Here is an 18,851-nt window from a genome sequence, read left to right as displayed (position 1 = left end):
AAGTCCAAATGGAGGTGGAGTGATCCCCAGTCGCACCTGCCCTGCCGGGTCCTAGCCTCAGGACCATTTTGTTGTACAGCCAAGGGAGGTGGTGCCACCATTTGCAAATCAGGACTTGGAGGGATAGGAGCGGCCGGGGACTGCGCCTGCCCATCTGCATTTCAGAGACCCCACAGAAGGGGTAAGAGGCATTTGGGTTGGGGGGGGGAGGGGGGACACCAAGTGTTCCAATTTTAAATTTTGGCAGCACTGAATCTTTCCCCCCCCCCCCTGTTCCTTTTGATGTTTATTTCATTTCAAATAAAACAAAATAACCCTGCAAAATAAAAATAAGAAAATTAAAATAACTAAATAAATGTTTATTTTTGTGTGTGTGTGTAAACCCCTAATAGCAATCTCCATGTATTATCATAGTAATTATATTGGCAGTGGTTTCCATGATCTTCCCAGTGCCTTTATTGAGAAACTAGACCAAATGCCTCTGAGCAGATGAGATTACTGCAATTACGGTTTCCATGAAGTAACTGTAGGGCTAGCCCATTAGTAGTTTGGAGGAGTCACACAACAGTCTGCAACCCACTTCCCCTAGTTCTGGGGTGGGCAATTCCAGTCTTCGAGGGCCGCAAACCAGTCAGATTTTCAGGATATCCCTAATGAATATGCATGCCAGAGATTTGAATGTACCTTGCCTTAATTGTATGCAAATCAATTTCATGTATATTGATTAGGGATATCCAGGGCCGGTGGAAGCACTAGGCAAGCTACGCCTGGGTCTAAGGCGCCGACTATTAGGGAGCGTGAGCTATGTGGGGTCCCTGCCGCTCGCTAGAGGTAGGTGTCGGGGCTAAGACTGGGGGGGGGAGGGTGGCAGAAGGTTCCTAGGGCACCTAATCCCCTTGCACCGGCCCTGGGGATATCTTGAAAACGTGACCCTCCAGCACCATAATTGCCCACCCCTGCCCTAGAGGAGAGGTCCATTACCTGCTATTAATTAAGTTGACTTAGAAAATAGCCACTGCCATTACTGGCATCAGTAGCATGGGATCTTCTTAGTGTTTGGGTACTTGCCAGGTTCTTATGGCCTGGATTGGCCTCTGTTGGAAACAGGATGCTGGGCTTGATGGACCCTTGGTCTGACCCAGTATGGCATGGTCTTATGTAGTTACATCCTATGTAGCAGCAGGAGTGACATCGGGCCAGTTTCACATTTATTTATTTATCTATCATTTTTTATATACCAGGTTCTAGAGATAAAATCACTAAGCACTTCGGTTTACAGACAACAGTTGAAATGACTGACGAGAGTCTTACAAAGAACAGGAGATAATAACTGGGATATAAACAATTAAATTCGTAATGACTTAAAATCCTTAAGTAACATTTATGTTACTACAAAATCGAATCCAGTGATCCGTGAAAGAAGTGTCATCCAGTTAGAGATTAAGGATGTACAATTTGGGACCAGCATCACGTATGATTGTGAATTATTGTTAAAACCTTTTCATACTTGTTTGTTTATGCATTTGTTTAGTTCACGCCTTTTCATTGGTAGCTGCAGCCAAGTCACTTTCAGGTACTGTTCCAGCGGATTTCCGCCGTCAGCTCTCATTAACGGGAGGAAGCTTTCCATACGTTGACTAACAGTGGGAAGCAAGCGTGCCATCATCTGGGCTCGCCTCTGGGCTGTTCATTAACCCAGGACCAGCACGAGATGAGTTAAGAAGAACGAGGTCCTGGGTCCCAAACCAGCAGTCGAAGCACAGCAGCGCCGCAGCCACTGCCAGAGCCGCCCGGATCCGGCTCGGGTCTTGGCTCGCGCCGCGCGCCCTGCGTCTGACGTCACCTGCGGGCCCCGCCTCCCGCCGCGGGCTCCCCCCCCTCCCTCCCTCAGTGTGCGTCCGTCCGTCCCGCTCGCTCGGCCGCTGCTTGTCTGGCCCCCCCCCCCCTCCTCCCCCACCGGACCCAGCCGTCTCGCGCCTCTCTCTCCCCCCCCCCACGGCTGCCCCTTGCGTTGCCACCGCCGCTGACGTCATGGCCGAAGTGGGCGACGACAGCGGGGCCCGGGCCCTGCTGGCCCTGCGCTCGGCGCCCTGCAGCCCGGTGCGCACGGCCGTCGTCGCCGCCGTCTACCCGCCCTTCTCCTCGCCGCTCCTGCCCGCCGCCGGCCTGGAAGCGCCGGCCCTGGCCCGCCTGGAGGGCCGCGACTTCGAGTTCCTCATGCGGCAGCCCGCCGTGACCATAGGCCGCAACTCCAGCCAGGGCTCGGTGGACGTGAACATGGGCCACTCGAGCTTCATCTCGCGGCGGCACCTGCAGCTCAGCTTCCAGGAGCCGCAGTTCTACCTGCGCTGCCTGGGCAAGAACGGCGTCTTCGTGGACGGGGCCTTCCAGCGGAGGGGCGCGCCGCCGCTGCAGCTACCCCGGCAGTAAGTCCGTCGCCGCCGCCGCCGCGCCGGGGGGGGGGGAGCGCCCACCCCATGTGCATGCGAAAGGGGGAGATTTGGGTAAGGCTTAGGCCGCCACTGAAACGCCACAGTTTAACGGGGCTTTCAGAGGGAGGCCGGAAACGCTGGGAGGGAGGATCTGGCTGAAAGAGGAAGAGTTGGTAAACATTGAGCCTCCCCCCCCCCGCGATGCGGAGAGAGCTTGCAGGCGCACGACAGGAAACGGTGAAGGTTTAAAAACATCCCTAGGTACCGGGGGGCAAATACTTCACTTACATTGTTCTAGGTACGAACTGCTCTCATACAGCTCTAAAATCTAAACAAAGCGGTGTGCAGAATCTGAAAACAAAACAAAAATCCCCCGAAGTGCACTCATCATAACACAAGAGGCCGGATGGGACAACAAATATATATAAACTCAAACTTTATACACCTCTAACGAGCTGCCTCTTTTGTTGCATGAAACTATTTCTCTGCCTTAGCAGCTTTAAGCAGTTAGTAAAGCATAATGTAGAGGAAAACGAAAGCTGGATGAAGCATAAACTGAATTTTGTGGACGAGCCAGTTTTATTTATTTATGTATATCCAAATATAAAACAATGCTTCCTGTCTGCCTAATAACAAACTAACTCCTCCTTGGTAGATGAATGAATTTTTACACCTGAGTCAGCAAGTGAAAGCAGTTAATGCCAGTAAATGGTCCTGGGTTTAAGTTTTGTGGGTTTTGGTTTCACTGCCAGACAGTAGTAATTAACTTCTAGTTGCTGGTTCAATACAAATGTAACATTGACTTGATTTTTTGTTTCTAAATCTTATTGAATCAATAAAAACAACTTGATGTATTTCCACTGCAGCTGTTTTACCCTGTGAGTGAACAGATTTATATATTTCAGAGGACAATGTCAATATTTAAAAGCAGTCAGGGAGTACTTTTTGGTGGCTGATTGTGGTAAATTGAGTTATTTATTAACCCCACTCCCTCCTGTTGCCCTTTTAAACTTCTCACACACTTTTGAAGGGAAAAGTAGAAAATGTTTTCAGTGTTTCATCCACTGAATAAGGAGGCAGTGGTCCCCTAAATAAGGGTCCAGTTTAGTAGGGAATTTCTTTGCCTATAGGAAGAATGGGGCTATTTGTGTCAGCCATGGCTAGAGTATGACTTTGATTGTGCAACACAAAGCTATACTTCAGCAGGAAACACTGGAGCACATGGTGAGAATTCAGAAACTTGTCAGACTGTCCACTGAATGTGCTGCTAATACCATTAAGGGTCATACTTTCTAAACAAAGTGACTGCAGAAATATACACATGCATATATTGAATAGATCTTATTTTTTAAGGGCATTGAATTATTAACTTTATTTAACCATATTTATATTCTGCTGTGCCTGGACAAGTAGTGCAGGGTGGATTACATCTTTAAAAAAACACTTTTTTTTTTTTTTTTTTACTTTCATCGCATACAAAACACATTAAATAAAAATAGGTAACTAAATTCTGACAAGGTACCAAAGTGCTCCTAAAATTAACCCCCAAAAGTCAGGGTGAAATAAAAAGCTTTAAGCTGCTTCTTGAATAAACAAGAGATCTCCGAAATTGCTAATGGTTCTGTATTTCATAGAATTGGCTTGGTCACAGAAAATGCCTGCCAGTGGATGTATTCCAAATGTACCACCTGATAAAATGGTACTGCTAAGTTTCATATCCACAGACCACAAAACATGAGTGGGACTATATGTTGTTAGGATTTTTAAATACTGTGGTCCTTCTCCTTTCAATGCTTTATCAACAAGTGTCACCAACTGAAAGTTAGTCCTTTAACTGAGGGGTAACCAATTGTGCTGTAATATGCTCTCTTATGGGTCTATCATTGATTACTCTTGAGAAAGTATTCTGTGGCATTTGGAGGGCTTGAGGCTGAGGTTTCATTGAAAGTTGAGTATCAAAAATGATGCCCAAATCCCCAACTTAAGTAATGATTTTAATGTCATCACCCTTAAACCTTACTGTTGGGATGTCCTCAGGAGAATCCCTTCAACTAACCCTCAGAATTTTTCTTGACCTTAAGTTTGAGATTGCTTTGTGCAAACATCCATTACTCACCTGTAGATAAGATGTTAAGTCTTCCACTGAACTAGTCAAGTCAGATGCCAGCAGAAACATAAGTAAAACATCTGCTTATATTTACCTGTGGTTCTCAGTAATATAAATAGATTGAACAAAATTGGGGAGATAGCAGATCCCTAGGGTACTCCTACTGAATTACTCTTCCAATTCAAGCTATTTTCTTCTTGATAAACTTGAAAGACTTGACTTTCTAGAAAGGACTGGAATTATCATGGCTCCCAGTTCCCACTGCACACAACAGATTCAGTGACATCAAATGATCCACTGAGTCAAAAGCGGAGGAGGTGTCTAACAAAACAGATCTCTTGGAATCCATTTCATGCAACAAAAACATTGCAGTGAAACTAATAACTTCTCTGTACTGTACCCAGCGCAGAAACTGCACTGAAATGGGTGCAGTACATCTCAGTCATCCAGAAATCAGACATCTGAGCTAATGTACACTTCTGCAGTGCTTTTGCCTAAGAAGGCTAATTCAAAATAGGGCAGTAGCTGGCTGGATCTGTTGCATCAAGTATAAAGGTCTTTTGAGGACTGGCTGCACCAAAGCTTTTTTTTTTTTAGCAGTATTGGCACAGTTCCTCAGTAAATGAAAGATTAACCATTTTTATAAGTGTTTCTCCAAATAAGTCTTTTAAACAACTCAGAACCCAGGCAGGGGTCTAACTAACAGTAGGTATATCTTAGCTTGACATAATGCCTATACCCTCTCTCACTGTGACTTGCCAAAAACCAGACCACACAACAGGGGGGTGAATGTTCAGACACATTTGTAGGTGATTCCAGCACGATAGCTGGTTTATTTATAAACGTACCTAACTTCTCTAAATAGTAAGATGCATATTCACTTCATTCTGGGAGGAAATGTTTTGTGAAACGTGCAGATGGTCAGGTGTTAGTTGAAGCTTTGACCATTGGTGGTGCTGCTGCTCACAAGCTTCATGTTTATGCTAGTCAATCTTATTTTTAGTGCAAAGTGGGAAAAAACATTCTTATTAGAATACTTTTGGATTTGCACTTAGTCTCTGTTAAAGGAGAGGTTTGATCAAGTGCTCTGATTTCAATTTTTTTTTTTTTGGCTGCTGTTCTGAGTTAATACTCCTGGCCCACCCATGTACAAATGGTTATTTTCTTGGCACTGTATTAAAAATCACAAGTGTGCTGAACTTCAGTTCGTTTTCATTACTTAGGTGCTGTAACTCCTGATGCAGTAAACTAGTGGTGTGCTAATGCATTGGGGTGGCCAGCGCAATAACATGCACATAAAAACTTGGGTCCAAACTGGGTGCCTGTTTTCAATGTGCGCACATCCACTTCTCCTGGGTGCGCGATGCTATATTTTAATGAGCTACCGCTTTAAAAAGCCCTGGGCGGGCATTAGGAAAATGGGCGTTCAATACGAGCGTACGTATGAGAGAGCAATCGGGGCGGGCAGGGTGGCTTTATTGCGGTGGGAGAAGTGATGCGCTTTGCTTGAATGCTTAGTAGGAAGAAAATACATTTACATTGGTGCCATCAAAAACATAAAGTAAAAAAAAAAGTCCAGCCCAAAGAATCAGTGGCAAGAAAGAGCGTGGCTTTTCACAGCGGCGCTCGGCAGGGCCACCCTCCCCACAGGAAAACAGTACGTTTTGTTTTTTAAGTTGAGCCCTTGATACGTGCAAGACTTAATGCTAGGTCCGGGGCTGGTGATAAATTTGGCATTAGTAAAAGTTGCGCATTGAGCGCATGGCGATTTTTGTTTTTTGCGTTTGAGTAATAGCCTCATCTACATGGCATTTGCATGTGGTGAGTGCTATTAGCTACACATTGGTTTGGACAAGTGTTTTGGACCCACTCGTCCCCTTATTGCATTGGGAGTTAGTCTCGCTTGTCCAAAATGTGTGTCCAACTGTGGGTTAACTTGCATGCTAGGCTGAGTGCACTTTATTGCATGGCCCCCTGGGAGTTTAAAAATAAATAAAGAAAAGCGTGTTAACCTGAAAATGTGTGCACAAAGCAGGTCGTCTGCATGAAATATGATTTACGCATCAGCCTTTCTGATTGACCCCACCCCTAACATAGTAGGCCCTCATCTGTCTTTGTAGCATATGTAATTTGTACAAAGCTGTTTGTGCCTTTTTTGTCTCTTCTTTACAGTGCTGAGTTTAATCTCTTTGTAAATGATTCCCTGAACAGCAATGCATTTTTTTCACTGTCCCTGAGGTGTTGTATTTATTGCTGTAAACAGTCACCTCCTCTGTCATTCTTAGCTTATGTAATTATAACTGTTAAACTGAACAACTCCCATAAGTATCAGCCCTTTACCTTCTTTTATTTTATTTGATAGACCCCTGCTTAATTACTTTCTATAAAAAAATTAAAACTAAAAAATTTTCCTGCTTATTATGTTTGCTAATGATTACAGTTTACCACCTCCTAGTCAGTGTTATTTAATTCACTTAATTCCTCTTAAGGGAATATTCCATTCCTTGTGAATTCTCTTTTATGTTAACAGCTACTTTGTTTAAAAAGGAACTTGTCTCACTTTAAATTTTGTTCTGATTTTTTTTCCATTTAATGTTTGAGTTTTCTGTTTCAACCCTAGTGGCTCCCAAGAGAAATAGTACCATGTCATCCCACTATCTGATTTTTAGTTAGAATGACATGTATTAACATTTCTCAAAGAATGAATAAATCATAAAAGCAAGCAAACTAGTTTTATACAAACAGGTGTATGGCATTTGAGCTTGAAACAATAGGTTTATATAATAAGTGGCTCCTGTAATAATGCCTGTTATATTTGGATGTTGCTGTATATTGTCCACTCACAAAACAAGATAGGTTTCACTGGGCAAATTTTCTCATTTATGATATAACCACATGTGCAGTACACCCACATATATTGTTTGTAGGACCCACACTCAGTTTGTCTGTCAATCAAACTCATGATTTGGTCATAGGTCCCTTTGCGTTATTTATATTTATTAACTTTAAATTTTTTTGTTTTTAATTTCTATTTTGAAATCTTCATAAAAAGCTGACTAAGATATCCATCCCAAGAAGAGTATATCATTGCAGATCATATTAAAAATTATTACAAACGGGTCACGGGAGCGATAATCCTCTGTACTACTTCAGAGACAGTCCCACGTTAGTCACAAAATGAGTATACCATTGCAGATCAGATTGAAAAATATCACAAAAGAGTCGGTAGAACAATACTCATCTGAACTTCTTAAAATCAGTCCTGACATGATCGTGTTTCGGACCACCCGGTCCTGCTTCAGGGGAAACCGCTCTTCAAAAACTATACTCCATTTCCTGAAGCGACTCCAATATTTCACCGTTCTATCAGCATAACTTCATTCCGTGGCTAAATCGGCATCTTCTTCTCGCGGTCTGAATTCAGTTCCGCGACTTCTGTGTGGGTCCTACAAACAATATATGTGGGTGTATTGCTCATGTGGTTATATCATAAATGAGAAAATTTGACCAGTGAAACCTATCTTGTTTTGTGAGTGTGTTGCACTTTAAAGGGTTTCTGGAATACATTGAGTATATTGGGTGTTTTTTGATTGAAGCTGTATATTATCCAACATCTTTTAGAACTGTCCTTATGATGATGGGTTGTTCTTTCTCAATTTGTAAAGCAGCAATATCTTTCGGTCTTTCCAAATGAAAAGAAGTCTCGAGAATGCTGTATGTCCATCCTCCTAATAACTTTTTTTTTTGTTCTATCCGCACCAAATTTTCAAGATATGTCCAGGGGACATGAGCACTGACTGCAGTGTGTTTTTTAAATCCATGTATGTGTCCTGGAAAGTAGGATTCACGTGCAGGTCTCCAGAGCCTCAATGCATGGATGAGATGATGGTGCAAGGAAGAGGGATTCGGTTTTGTACGGAACTGGGGAACCTTTTGGGGAAGGGGGACTATTTTCCGAAGGATGGGTTCCACCTTAAGCAGGGTGGAACCAGGCTGCTGGTGCTAACCTTTGAAAAGGAGAGAGAGCAGCTTTTAAACTAAATCAAAGGGGAAAGCCTGCAGTCGCTCACAGGGAGGGATCTATGAAGCATTAGAGTTAGGGAATCTCAACAGAGAGGTTCCAATAGTAAGCAAAGTAGTCCATGCGCCTATAATTAAAGAATCACCTGAGCTTAAAGATTCCAAATTATCCCCGACAACTGAAAAGCAGAATGTTAATACAAAAAGGCCACACTTTGAAATGTTTGTATGCTAATGCCAGAAGTCTAAGAAGTAAGATGGGAGAGTTAGACTGTACAGTAGTGAATGATGACAGACTTAATTGGCATCTCAGAGACGTGGTAGAAGGAGGATAACCAATGGGATAGTGCTATACCAGGGTATAAATTATATCGCAGTGATAGAAGCAACTTGGTAACGGGATAGCGCTTTATTGTCCAGGATGGCATAGAACCCAATAGGATAAAGATACACAATTGAATTCCACCCTGGTTAAGGTGGAACCCATCCCTTTGGAAAATAGTCTCCCTTCCCCAAAAGGTTCCCTAGTTCCGTACAGGCTAAGAGAATTTGAAAAGAAGTTGGCCATAGAGGCAAAAACTCATAATAAAAACTTTTTAAAATGTATCTAAAGCAGAAAGCCTGCAAGAGAGTCAGTTGGACAGTTAGTCGATCGAGGGAGCACTTAGGGAAGATAAGGCCATTGCGGAAAGACTAAACATTCTTTGCTTCGGTGTTTATTGAAGAGTATGTTAGGGAGCTACCCATTCCGGAGACAGTTTTCAAGGGTGATGATTCAGATGAACTGAACCAAATTACAATGAACCTGGAAGATGTGCTAGGCTAGATTGACAAACTGAAGAGTAGTAAATCACCTGGACTGGATGGTATATGCCCCAGCATTCTGAAAACTTCAAAATGAAATTTCAGATCTATTACAGTTAATTGGTAACCTATCATTAAAATCATCTGTTGTACCTGAAGACTGGAAAGTGACTAATGTAACCCCAATATCTAAAAAGGGCTCCAGGGGTGATCTGGGAAACCATAGACTGGTGACTCTTACTTCAGTACAAGGAAAAACCATGGAAACTGTTGTAAAGAATAAAATCGCGGAACATTTAGATAGACATGGTTTAATGGGACACAGCCAGCATGAATTTACCCAAGGGAAGTCTTGCCTCACAAGTCTCCTACATTTTTTTGAAGAGGTCAATAAACATGGACAAAGGTGAACCAGTAGATGTGGTGTATTTGGATTTTCAGAAGATGTTCAACAAAGTCCCTCAGAGGCTTCTAAGAAAACTAAAAAGTTATTTTGAGGATTGCTAACTGGTTAAAAGACAGGAAACAGAGTAGGATTAAATGGTCTGTTTTCATAGTGGAAAAAGGCAAACAGTGTAGTGCCTCAGGGATTTGTACTTGGACCAGTGCTTTTTAATATATTTATAAATGATCTGGAAAGGGGTATGACGAGTGAGGTGATTAAATTTGCAGATGACACACAATTATGCAGAGTAGTTACATGTCTAGCAGATTGTGATAAACTGCAGGAGGACCTTTAGAGCTGGAAGGTTGGGTGTCCAAATGGCAGATGAAATTTAATGTGGACAAGTAGGTGATGCATACAGGGAAAGATAACCCTTGCTATAGTTACATGATGTTAGGTTCCATATTAGGAGTTACCCAGGATGAGATCTAGGCATCATAGTGGATAATACATTGAAATCATTGGCTCAGTGTGCTGTGGTGGTCAAAAAAAAAAAAGCAAACAATGTTAGGAATTTATTAGGAAGGCAATGGCGAATAAAACAAATGTCATAATGTCTCTGTAGCGCTCCATGGTGAGCCCGCATCTTGAATACTGTGTGCAGTTCTGGTTGCTGCATTTCAAAATAGATATAGTTGCACTGGAGAAAGTACATCGAAGGTTGACCAAAATGGTAAAGGTCATGGAACGGCTTCCCTGTGAGGAAAGGTTAGAGGTTAGGGCTATTTAACTTGAAGAGATGGCTAGAGGGCAGGGGATATGATAGATCTACAAAATCATAAAACGTCTTGAACACAGGTTAATGTAAATCAGTTATTTACTTTCTCAAACAGTAAAAGGACTAGTGGACACTCCATGAAGTTAGCAAGTAGCTCATTTAAAACAAATTGGATAAAAAAAATTTTCACTCAATGCATAATTAAGCTGTGGAATTCACTGCCAGAGGATGTGTTTAAGGCAGTTAATGTAACTGGGTTTTAAAAAGGTTTGGTAAGTGCCTAGAGAAGTCTATAAACTGCTATTAATAAGGAATATTAACTTGGGATCTATCTAATATTTGGGTACTTGCCAGGTACTTGTGACTTGGAAACAGGATGCTGGGTTTGATGGATGGCATGTCTTATGTTCTTAAGTTCAGTTTTGGGTGTAACTTCTTGATTTTCTTGGTACATAAAAATTCAGAGAACTCTTGGTATCGCATTCAGCCGCCTTTTTAAAGGTTTGTTTTGTAATTTTGATTAATTCAGTATTTGGCTTCTTTTCTTGGAGAGGTTTGTTACAGTACCAAGTGCCCACTCCTGGGTGTCTTAGCTTTGAGATGAGTTTTAGGGACTGAAGTTGTATGATGTGATTATAGGGCAGCATTTCCCGACCGATGTGCCATGGCTGCAGTCTCATTTCTGTTTCTCTCCTGGCCTGCAGGGGGTGTTGGAGAGCAGCACTTATTGGCAGCTGCTCCTGCTTTCCCCCTTGCTGCCTCTCCTCTGCAGCAGACACTTCATGGGCTCCTGTAGGCTCGTGGAACCTGCTGGCTCTATGCAGTGGAGATTGCAGAGGGAAGCTGCACAAGGAGTGGGGTTAGGGTGAGGAAAGGGAAGCTGAAAATGCCACCAGGTTTGGGGGAGAATGAAAGGAAGGTGATGGTGCTTCATGGGGATGGGAAGGAGAGGTGAAGGGAAAGGGAACGTGATGATGATGGCAGGGTCTGAGGTTGAGGGAAGGTGATGACAGGGAGTGAGGGAGATGGAAGAATTATGATAATGATTTAGTTGGTGGAGGAGGGGAGTGGAGAGAGGGAAGGTGATTGGGGGGGGGGGGGGGGGGGGGTAAGAGAGAGGGAAGATGATGATGCCGGGAGGTGAGGGAGAAGGTTGTGACGATATTACTGGGAGTGAGGAGGTGGAGAGAGAAAGTGATGATGCAAGCAGGGGGCAAGATATGGTTGGAGTGGGAAGGTGATGGCTGGTGGTGAGAGAGAGGGAGAGGGAAGGTGATGATGCAAAAGGTAGGGAAGAGGGATGGAGGGAGAGGGAAGGTGGTGATGCCCAAAAGGTGGGGGAGAAGAGAAGAGGGAAAGGCATGATGATGGGAGGAGAGATGCAGAAGATAGGGGAGGGAGAGAGATGTGAATGATGGGGTGGAGAAGAGAGGGAAGGCGATAATGTTTGGGGAGGAGAACATTTGGAGGGAGAAAAAAAAGTGATGCCAGGGGATGGGGGAGAGAACGGGGGGGGGGGGGGGTGATGAAGGGGGGTGGGGATAGGAGGAGATTGAAGGTGATGACTGGGAGAGGGAAGATGATGCCAGGTGTTGGGGTGGGAGAGGTGGAGGGCTAGAGAAAGTGATGGTGATGATGCCGGGGGTGGGACGGGAAGATGATGCAAGGGGAGATGGGGTAATTATGATGCTGGGGGGGGGGGGGGGTGATGAGAGGAAGAGAAATGTGATGGTACCAAGGGGTGGGGGGGGGGAGGGAAGAAAAGAGAAAGTGAGGATGGGGAAGTGATTGGTGTGACCCTTGTGCCAGGAAACAAACAAGGTTGGGAAGCACTGATAGAGGATACATTTGTACAAGGTACCCTTTTAGTGTTTTTAACCATGGTTTTATGCCTGCATCCTGCAGCTGATAAATGAGACCCTTATTTGAATTTAGACAATTTAGCCGAGTATATGGCACTGCTATTGTAAACACCTGATGCTATAATTCATCTAATTAGCTAATAGAAAGCTATTACCAAATTGTACATATCTAAAAAATGTCTGTCCTTCCGGCTTAAGTGCATTAGCTTTATTCTTCTATTTTGAGCTGAAGACTGGCTGTTGGGGGGGATCTTGCTTTCTTTACTTTTTACAGAAGTAGAGATCACACTACACAGTTTCTTGTTAGTAAATGGCGTGTAAGTTTATGGGGGAAAAACATCTTGGTATATATTTAACATAATTTTCTATTCCGATAATCCACAAATTTTAGCGGATTACATTGACACCTACAGTAACAATACAGACACAACTAATTTAAAATTAAAAAGATACAAAAGTCAAAACATCAAAATAACAACAATAGCATTGCTTCCCAGTACCTTAGAAGAGGTTTCTTGCCTGTCATTGGGGCCTAAGGGAAGAAACAGTCCAAGTGGTTATCCTTGGAAATTCTTCTCTTGGGAGACTCAAGCTGCATGATGGAAGTGTGAGAACTGTGAGCTTCTAAGAAGCAGTTTCTCTGCATTTTGGACAGTTTCTGATTTTTCTCTCTTTCTGGACTGTGATTGCTTGGACTGTCAATACATTCTTTCTTTTTTTTTTTTTATTTGGAACACATCCTCTTGTGTAGACTTTTTTTTTTTGTGATTCCTTGGGCACCGCAGATGAATCCTGCTCTCTCTCTAAGATGAATCCATGCCTGATTTTCCAAGCGCTGCACTGAATGGATCAGAGTTCCACAGCCTCCGAAGGTGACCCTCGTTGAAAGGGGGGGTGATTAAATAAAGACCTACAGTGCTCTTCTTCAGATGGTAAACACAGGATCTTTCAGAAGGAAAGGTTCAGGCAGCAGGGAAAATTAACTCTTTTCTTTTTCCCACTCTTGGGCAGGAAGGGTGACAGCAAGCTTCATCCATCAGATGTTTGTTTCAGGTATTGGTAGCAATGAGTGTTGTGTTACAACCTCCAGTGGCCTCATGCGTGGCCTGGAATGCAAGGCACACAAGCAGCAACATGTGTCGTCAGGCAGTCAGAGCTCCCAGCTGCTAGCTTCATAAAAGCCTAGATGTCTCACTAATATCGGCTCGTACAGAGTAGAAAGCAGAATTTATTGTGTTTCCTTAAAAGATGTACACATCTTTCCTCCGAAATCCCCAACCTGCGGCTGGGGGTGTGAGCAGGCCTAAGGACAAGTCCTGCTACAGAGCCGAACCTCAGCAAATGGTTTTAGCAAGTGACCAGGTATCATCTTGTCCAAGCTTTCTCATAGTCATCAACCACTTACAAGCTGCACCAGTGCAGTGTCTATTATAACTGCTCCACTCTGCCTCAAAAGCAAACAAGCTTCATGTCTCAACCTTTGTCTCTTGGTTCTTTACTTATTGCACAAGAAGTTACTAGTGATTTAATAGTTTGTTTTATTTATTTGTTTTTGTATTGAGATTGTGGGCACTTGCTCAAATATTTTTCAATGGACAACAAGAAATGGAGCTACTGTTTTGGGATCTGCCAGGTACTTTCTAGAAATCCTGATTGGCCAGTGTTTGAGACATGATTTTGGGCTTAAAGGACCATTGATTTGACCAGGGCCATATTTAAACTGGTTTTCACTCTAATTTTAGACTGATTTAAGAGCAGAGCTGCGGATGCAGCATTTCGAGGCCTCTCTCAGCTGCTGGAAGCCAGTGCGGACCAAACTGTGTGCTGCATTTCAGGTCCCAGTGAAAGTGCTTGCCCTCCAGTGCCGCTCAGGTGGAATTTCAAGTCTCTCTCTCTCCCCGGCCCCCCCCCCCCCAGCCATAATTCCTGCTGTTGGGGCTGCTGATGCGGTGTTTGAGATGGACACCCCCATCCCTGGCCGTGCAGAGCATGGGAGCCACATTAATCATGCTGCTGAAGGGAAGAGGAGCCTGGAGCTGTCGTCGTCGGTCAAGATGAATTGCTGTTGTAGTGGGGTGTGGGCTGGGATAGAGAGGGACACGCTAGGCAGAGAATAGGGGTAGAGAGGGGGATGCTGCTGAGTCCATGGCTGGAAGAATGTACTTTATATAGTTTTACTGTCTTATCTTCTGTCTACCAAAATCTATTTACCTGGAAAAATGAGTCATTTTTCCACCGACTTTCCCCTATTCCTTTCGCAATATACTGATAAATTCCCAGGAAAAATAGAGAGAGAAACAAAAAATGAAGATCCCTAGTAATGTTGTAAGAAGAAGAGTGATTACATAATAAAGATGTGAAGTACAAATCTAAATCTACTTGTAGAGTGTAATTTCAGGAGGTGCAGACTTTGTACGCTATGAATAGAAAAGTTCTATATGATGCACTAAATATCTTATTAAAGTGCAGGAGCAGTCAGTGGAACAAAAATTCATATAAATATGCATGTTTTATCAAAATCATAATGGCTTGAATATAGCTTGGAGTTCTGCTCTTGACTGCCGCAGGCGCCTGTTTCTGTACCCAACTTTACAAATCTTTCAAAAAGTGATTAGGCAGAAATTCATCCAATTTATTTATCTGCCTAATTCAAATGATCAAAGATGTGCTGGGAGTGAAACTAGGCAAGTTCTGTGGAATTTGTTGGCAGATTGGGCGCACATGCTATAAAAGGAGCTTTCTCCAGGTAGCTTTTGTGAGGCTTACCTAGAAGTAGAAAGAGAGTACATTGATTTACTAACAGTAATTTGTAGCAAGCCACAGTTCATCTAAATGTTTATGCTGTATTGATATGGTTTGTGCTAATAAAGGATCCCGTGTGCCTTATAAGCAGCTGTCTATAATGCGAATGTAAAAACTGCTTCGCAGACGCATTTGTAGAAAAGTAGCCAATAGTCCACATAATCATATTGACAAATGTTTCCATGTACTGTTACCTTTTTCCATGTATAAATTAATTTGTGTACAAAAATTGTGCAAAATAGCTAATGAGCTGAATGATGCAGTGAATTCGCCGTAGAAAAATTTCATTTGAAAAAATGTGCAAAATCCAATTTCTTTGTAAAACTTAACTACACCTCAATTTTACACTGACCTTATCCTTAAAATAACCCCCACAATATTATTTCAATAATATTAAAATGAGCTGGTGCCATGAGAAAATATGCGCAATACTGGCACATTCCAGCAATCCCACACTTGTTAGTACATCGTCTGCTTCGATGGTAATGATTTTTGAAAAAAGCTCTGAAAAGATGAGAGCGAGTGGTCTAGAGCTTGATGGGGAGGCGTGATTTTCTGCACTTTGACCATGCGCCATTTTGAGTTGAAGCAAGAGGACAAGTTCTGTTGCTGAAATGCTTATGGCCTGCAAAGTGAACCATTACAGTTACAATTTACAGAAGGGTTGTCTGAGAGAGACTGAGAACGTTCAGCTGGGCCCTATGTTTTTCCTGACTTAGCTGTTTGCTGTTAACCACAAAATGTTTTATTCTCTAAAAGCAGCTCTTGATGTCTGCCTTAGATTGTGACTTTCCAAAAGATCAAATAGCCTTGTCACTCTGTTTTTCTAAGGCCCTTATTCTTTTTTTCAGTTCTATGCTGACTTCAGCCTACAGTGCTTCACCCAGTAATTTCAGGCTTTTTTTGCTATCTTGGTTTAATGAGATGCGCCTTACATTAAAATAAAACAAATGTGCACAGGGCAGTAGAAATGCAGTCCAAATGTTAGAAATGTAAATAAATGGTATTTGACATGTGATTTTAAATACTGCCATGGTATGGAAATTTAAAACTAAAATTGTGATGGAAAAACACTTTACAATGTGCAAAACAGGACTGCTGCTATTACTATTACTGCTATTACTGCTATGATTACTGCTGCTATATTTTGTATTTATTTAGGCATTTTATATACCATTGTTCCAATAGAAGATCACACCGCTTTTACAAAATCAACATTCATATTCTAGGTCAACACAACATTTAAAACATGTTAATTAGGGGCTAAGACAGTAGTTTGTGATAAGTTTGATTTCAATAACCTTCGTGTACTAGTAAGATTCTTAATCTGGTCAGGCAAGGCCACTCAGCGGTGGCAGTCCGGCAGTGCTCCAATCACTGCTAATGTAATTTAGAATTTCCTTGATGCTGCTAGAGGTATGCAGTGTTTTATGGATACACACAGAGCTTACGATTACAATAAGCATAAATTGAACAAAGCTATGAGCTAGATGGGCCGTGCAGTACAGTGCCCCCAGCCTAGCACACAGATTTACGATACAGTAAAGAGATTAGCATGTCCAAAATGTGAACCCGATAGCGCCCAATGCATGCAGATTTCATTTAGATGAGAATATTAACTATTACCAATAGTCCACATAATCATATTGGAAAGGCGGGGCGTCATTGCAGGGAATTTAACTCCAGCTCCGGAGGGGGAGTAAAGTTAACTCGCAGTCAAGGGCTTTTCAGAAATGTTACAAAATATGGTCCTTTGTGTTGTGATAAATGTATCCTCCTTAGTATCATTCCGGCTCTTAAATTTACTGCTTGCAGTGTCGAAAAATGAATGTATGTTGATTGGCTCAAAAATAAGCGCACGATTCTTATGACCGCATGATTTAGACGCCCGTAGCAATGGGCGCCTGATATAATAAACTGCAGCACTGAAATCTGCACCTTTCTAGCAAAATAACAAAAAAAAAAAAAAAAAAAAAGCACAATCCGAATGTATGTGTGTATTGAGTGCCCATTGCAGTAACTTCTTTTGAGCGCCAGAGAGGCACGATTCTCCCGCAGCATGCTCTTTTTACGCTGCCTCCCATTTACATATTGCATCAGGGCACGCAGGGATGTGGCTGCCTGCATATTAGGAAGATAGGCGCTCAATAGGAGCACCTGTTTTCAGCCAGAGCGGGAGCATGGGGCATTCAAGGCATAGTAAATAGTCTTCATGTGCACAAGTGTTCCTTCCGTATCTGAGGGTTGCCTAATTTTAATTGCATTGAGACAGCTATACTTTTTAAAGTAATATTTGGATTCTGTTGTACAGCTTGGTGTGCCAATGAAATCTAATTGAAAGTATCACTTTGATTCCTGCCTCTTAACACTGGCATTTCCATTTCTCTTGTAAGGTCTGAAAACCCCTGTGCTTGTGGTTCTTATGGTAAATGTATGCAGGCAGTAATTTAGCTTTCACATTTTCCATTGCAGTAACCGGTACGCCAAAGCAGTTGCTTATCGACAGCAATTACTGTAAAGTTTTAGGTTTTGCGGAATGTCAGACGTGCCAAGCTTATATAGAAAAGGGCTGCCGACGGCTGAAGAGGAAATACCGTTTCGTCGCAGTGTACCCTGTGTAATGCTGTGTGTGGTCTCGCACAACATTTCCTGCTTCAGTGCCCTCTTCCCTCCTTCCCCCCACAGCAGGAAGGCTAATGGGTCGTGGTACGGCCAATAAGAGCACACGGGGCCATGGTGGGGCTCAAAGAGAAGAGGAGGCAGTGTATGTGTGCCTGCGTCTGTCGGAGAGCCTTGTGTGTTTGTGAAAGCGTGCGTGGCTGCCTGTGTGGACAGCCTGTGTGTGCGTCTGTGAGAGCCTATGTATCACACACAGGCTTTCAGGCATGTGCGCTCACATGTCTGAGAAGGGAGTATGTGTGAGAGCATAAGCATGTATATGAGACAGGGAGTGTGTGAGAATCAATGTGGTGTTGTGTGAGTTTGTGCGGCCCTATCTTCTCTCGCGCACACAATCTCCCCAAATCCATGAAAATCTCACTGACTGGAAATCAAAAGATCCCAGGTATGGAGAGCAGGAGATTTCTTAATCTTTATTAGCTTAAATTATTGGGTGAAATTTGTTTTTGCTGTTCTGAAATATATTGGGGGGGGAAATATTAGAACATTTTTTAATTATTGGCATTTTTGAAATTGTATTGGTGTTTGGGAAATTTTGGATATTCAATTCATTAACTGGTTTGAAATAGTTACTCTTTTTATGAATATGATTTTACTATTATGTTTTTGTTTCTCGACTTTAATGTTTTATGAATGGTTATGTTTTTGTTTTCCACTGTTGCTCTGCATGTAGAGGCGGCTTGTTGTGGGTTCCAGTTCCGTTCTTCTCAGCATGTTTCTATTTATTCTTTCTGGACTCTTTATTCTGTATTTGGTTAAGGTTTGTTTGTATTCTGCATATGTGACTGAGGTGAGCTATTTTGCTGGCATGTAGTTTGTGTGGGGCTCTATAGCAGCCTGGCTTGTTCTTTTTTTTCTCAGTAGGAGGTGTATTGGTGTTCTAGGGCCTGGTATAATATTTGCAGCGTTGCCTTTTCATAGATAAGGCTTCTGCTGTTTCAGTGGTGGCAGGGTTGTTTTAGTATTGAAGGTTTACTATATT

At 42.7% G+C, this 18,851-nt stretch overlaps 1 protein-coding gene across 1 annotated transcript in view; it reads left to right on the top strand.

Annotated features, from left to right (window-relative positions):
- The first annotated feature begins 1,884 nt into the window (after positions 1-1,884).
- Positions 1,885-18,851, top strand: part of FOXK1 (forkhead box K1) — a 64,353-nt gene continuing 47,386 nt past the window's right edge. The window contains exon 1 of the mRNA XM_029576334.1: positions 1,885-2,426. Coding sequence (XP_029432194.1) covers positions 2,032-2,426 — 395 coding nt within the window. The 5' untranslated portion in view covers positions 1,885-2,031. The remainder of the gene's footprint in view (positions 2,427-18,851) is intronic.

The sequence above is a fragment of the Rhinatrema bivittatum genome, chromosome 14 (genome assembly GCF_901001135.1).
Source record: "Rhinatrema bivittatum chromosome 14, aRhiBiv1.1, whole genome shotgun sequence".
NCBI lineage: Eukaryota > Metazoa > Chordata > Amphibia > Gymnophiona > Rhinatrematidae > Rhinatrema > Rhinatrema bivittatum.
The sequence above is the reverse complement of the archived record's forward strand: the minus strand, read 5'-3'. Positions and strand labels throughout refer to the sequence as shown.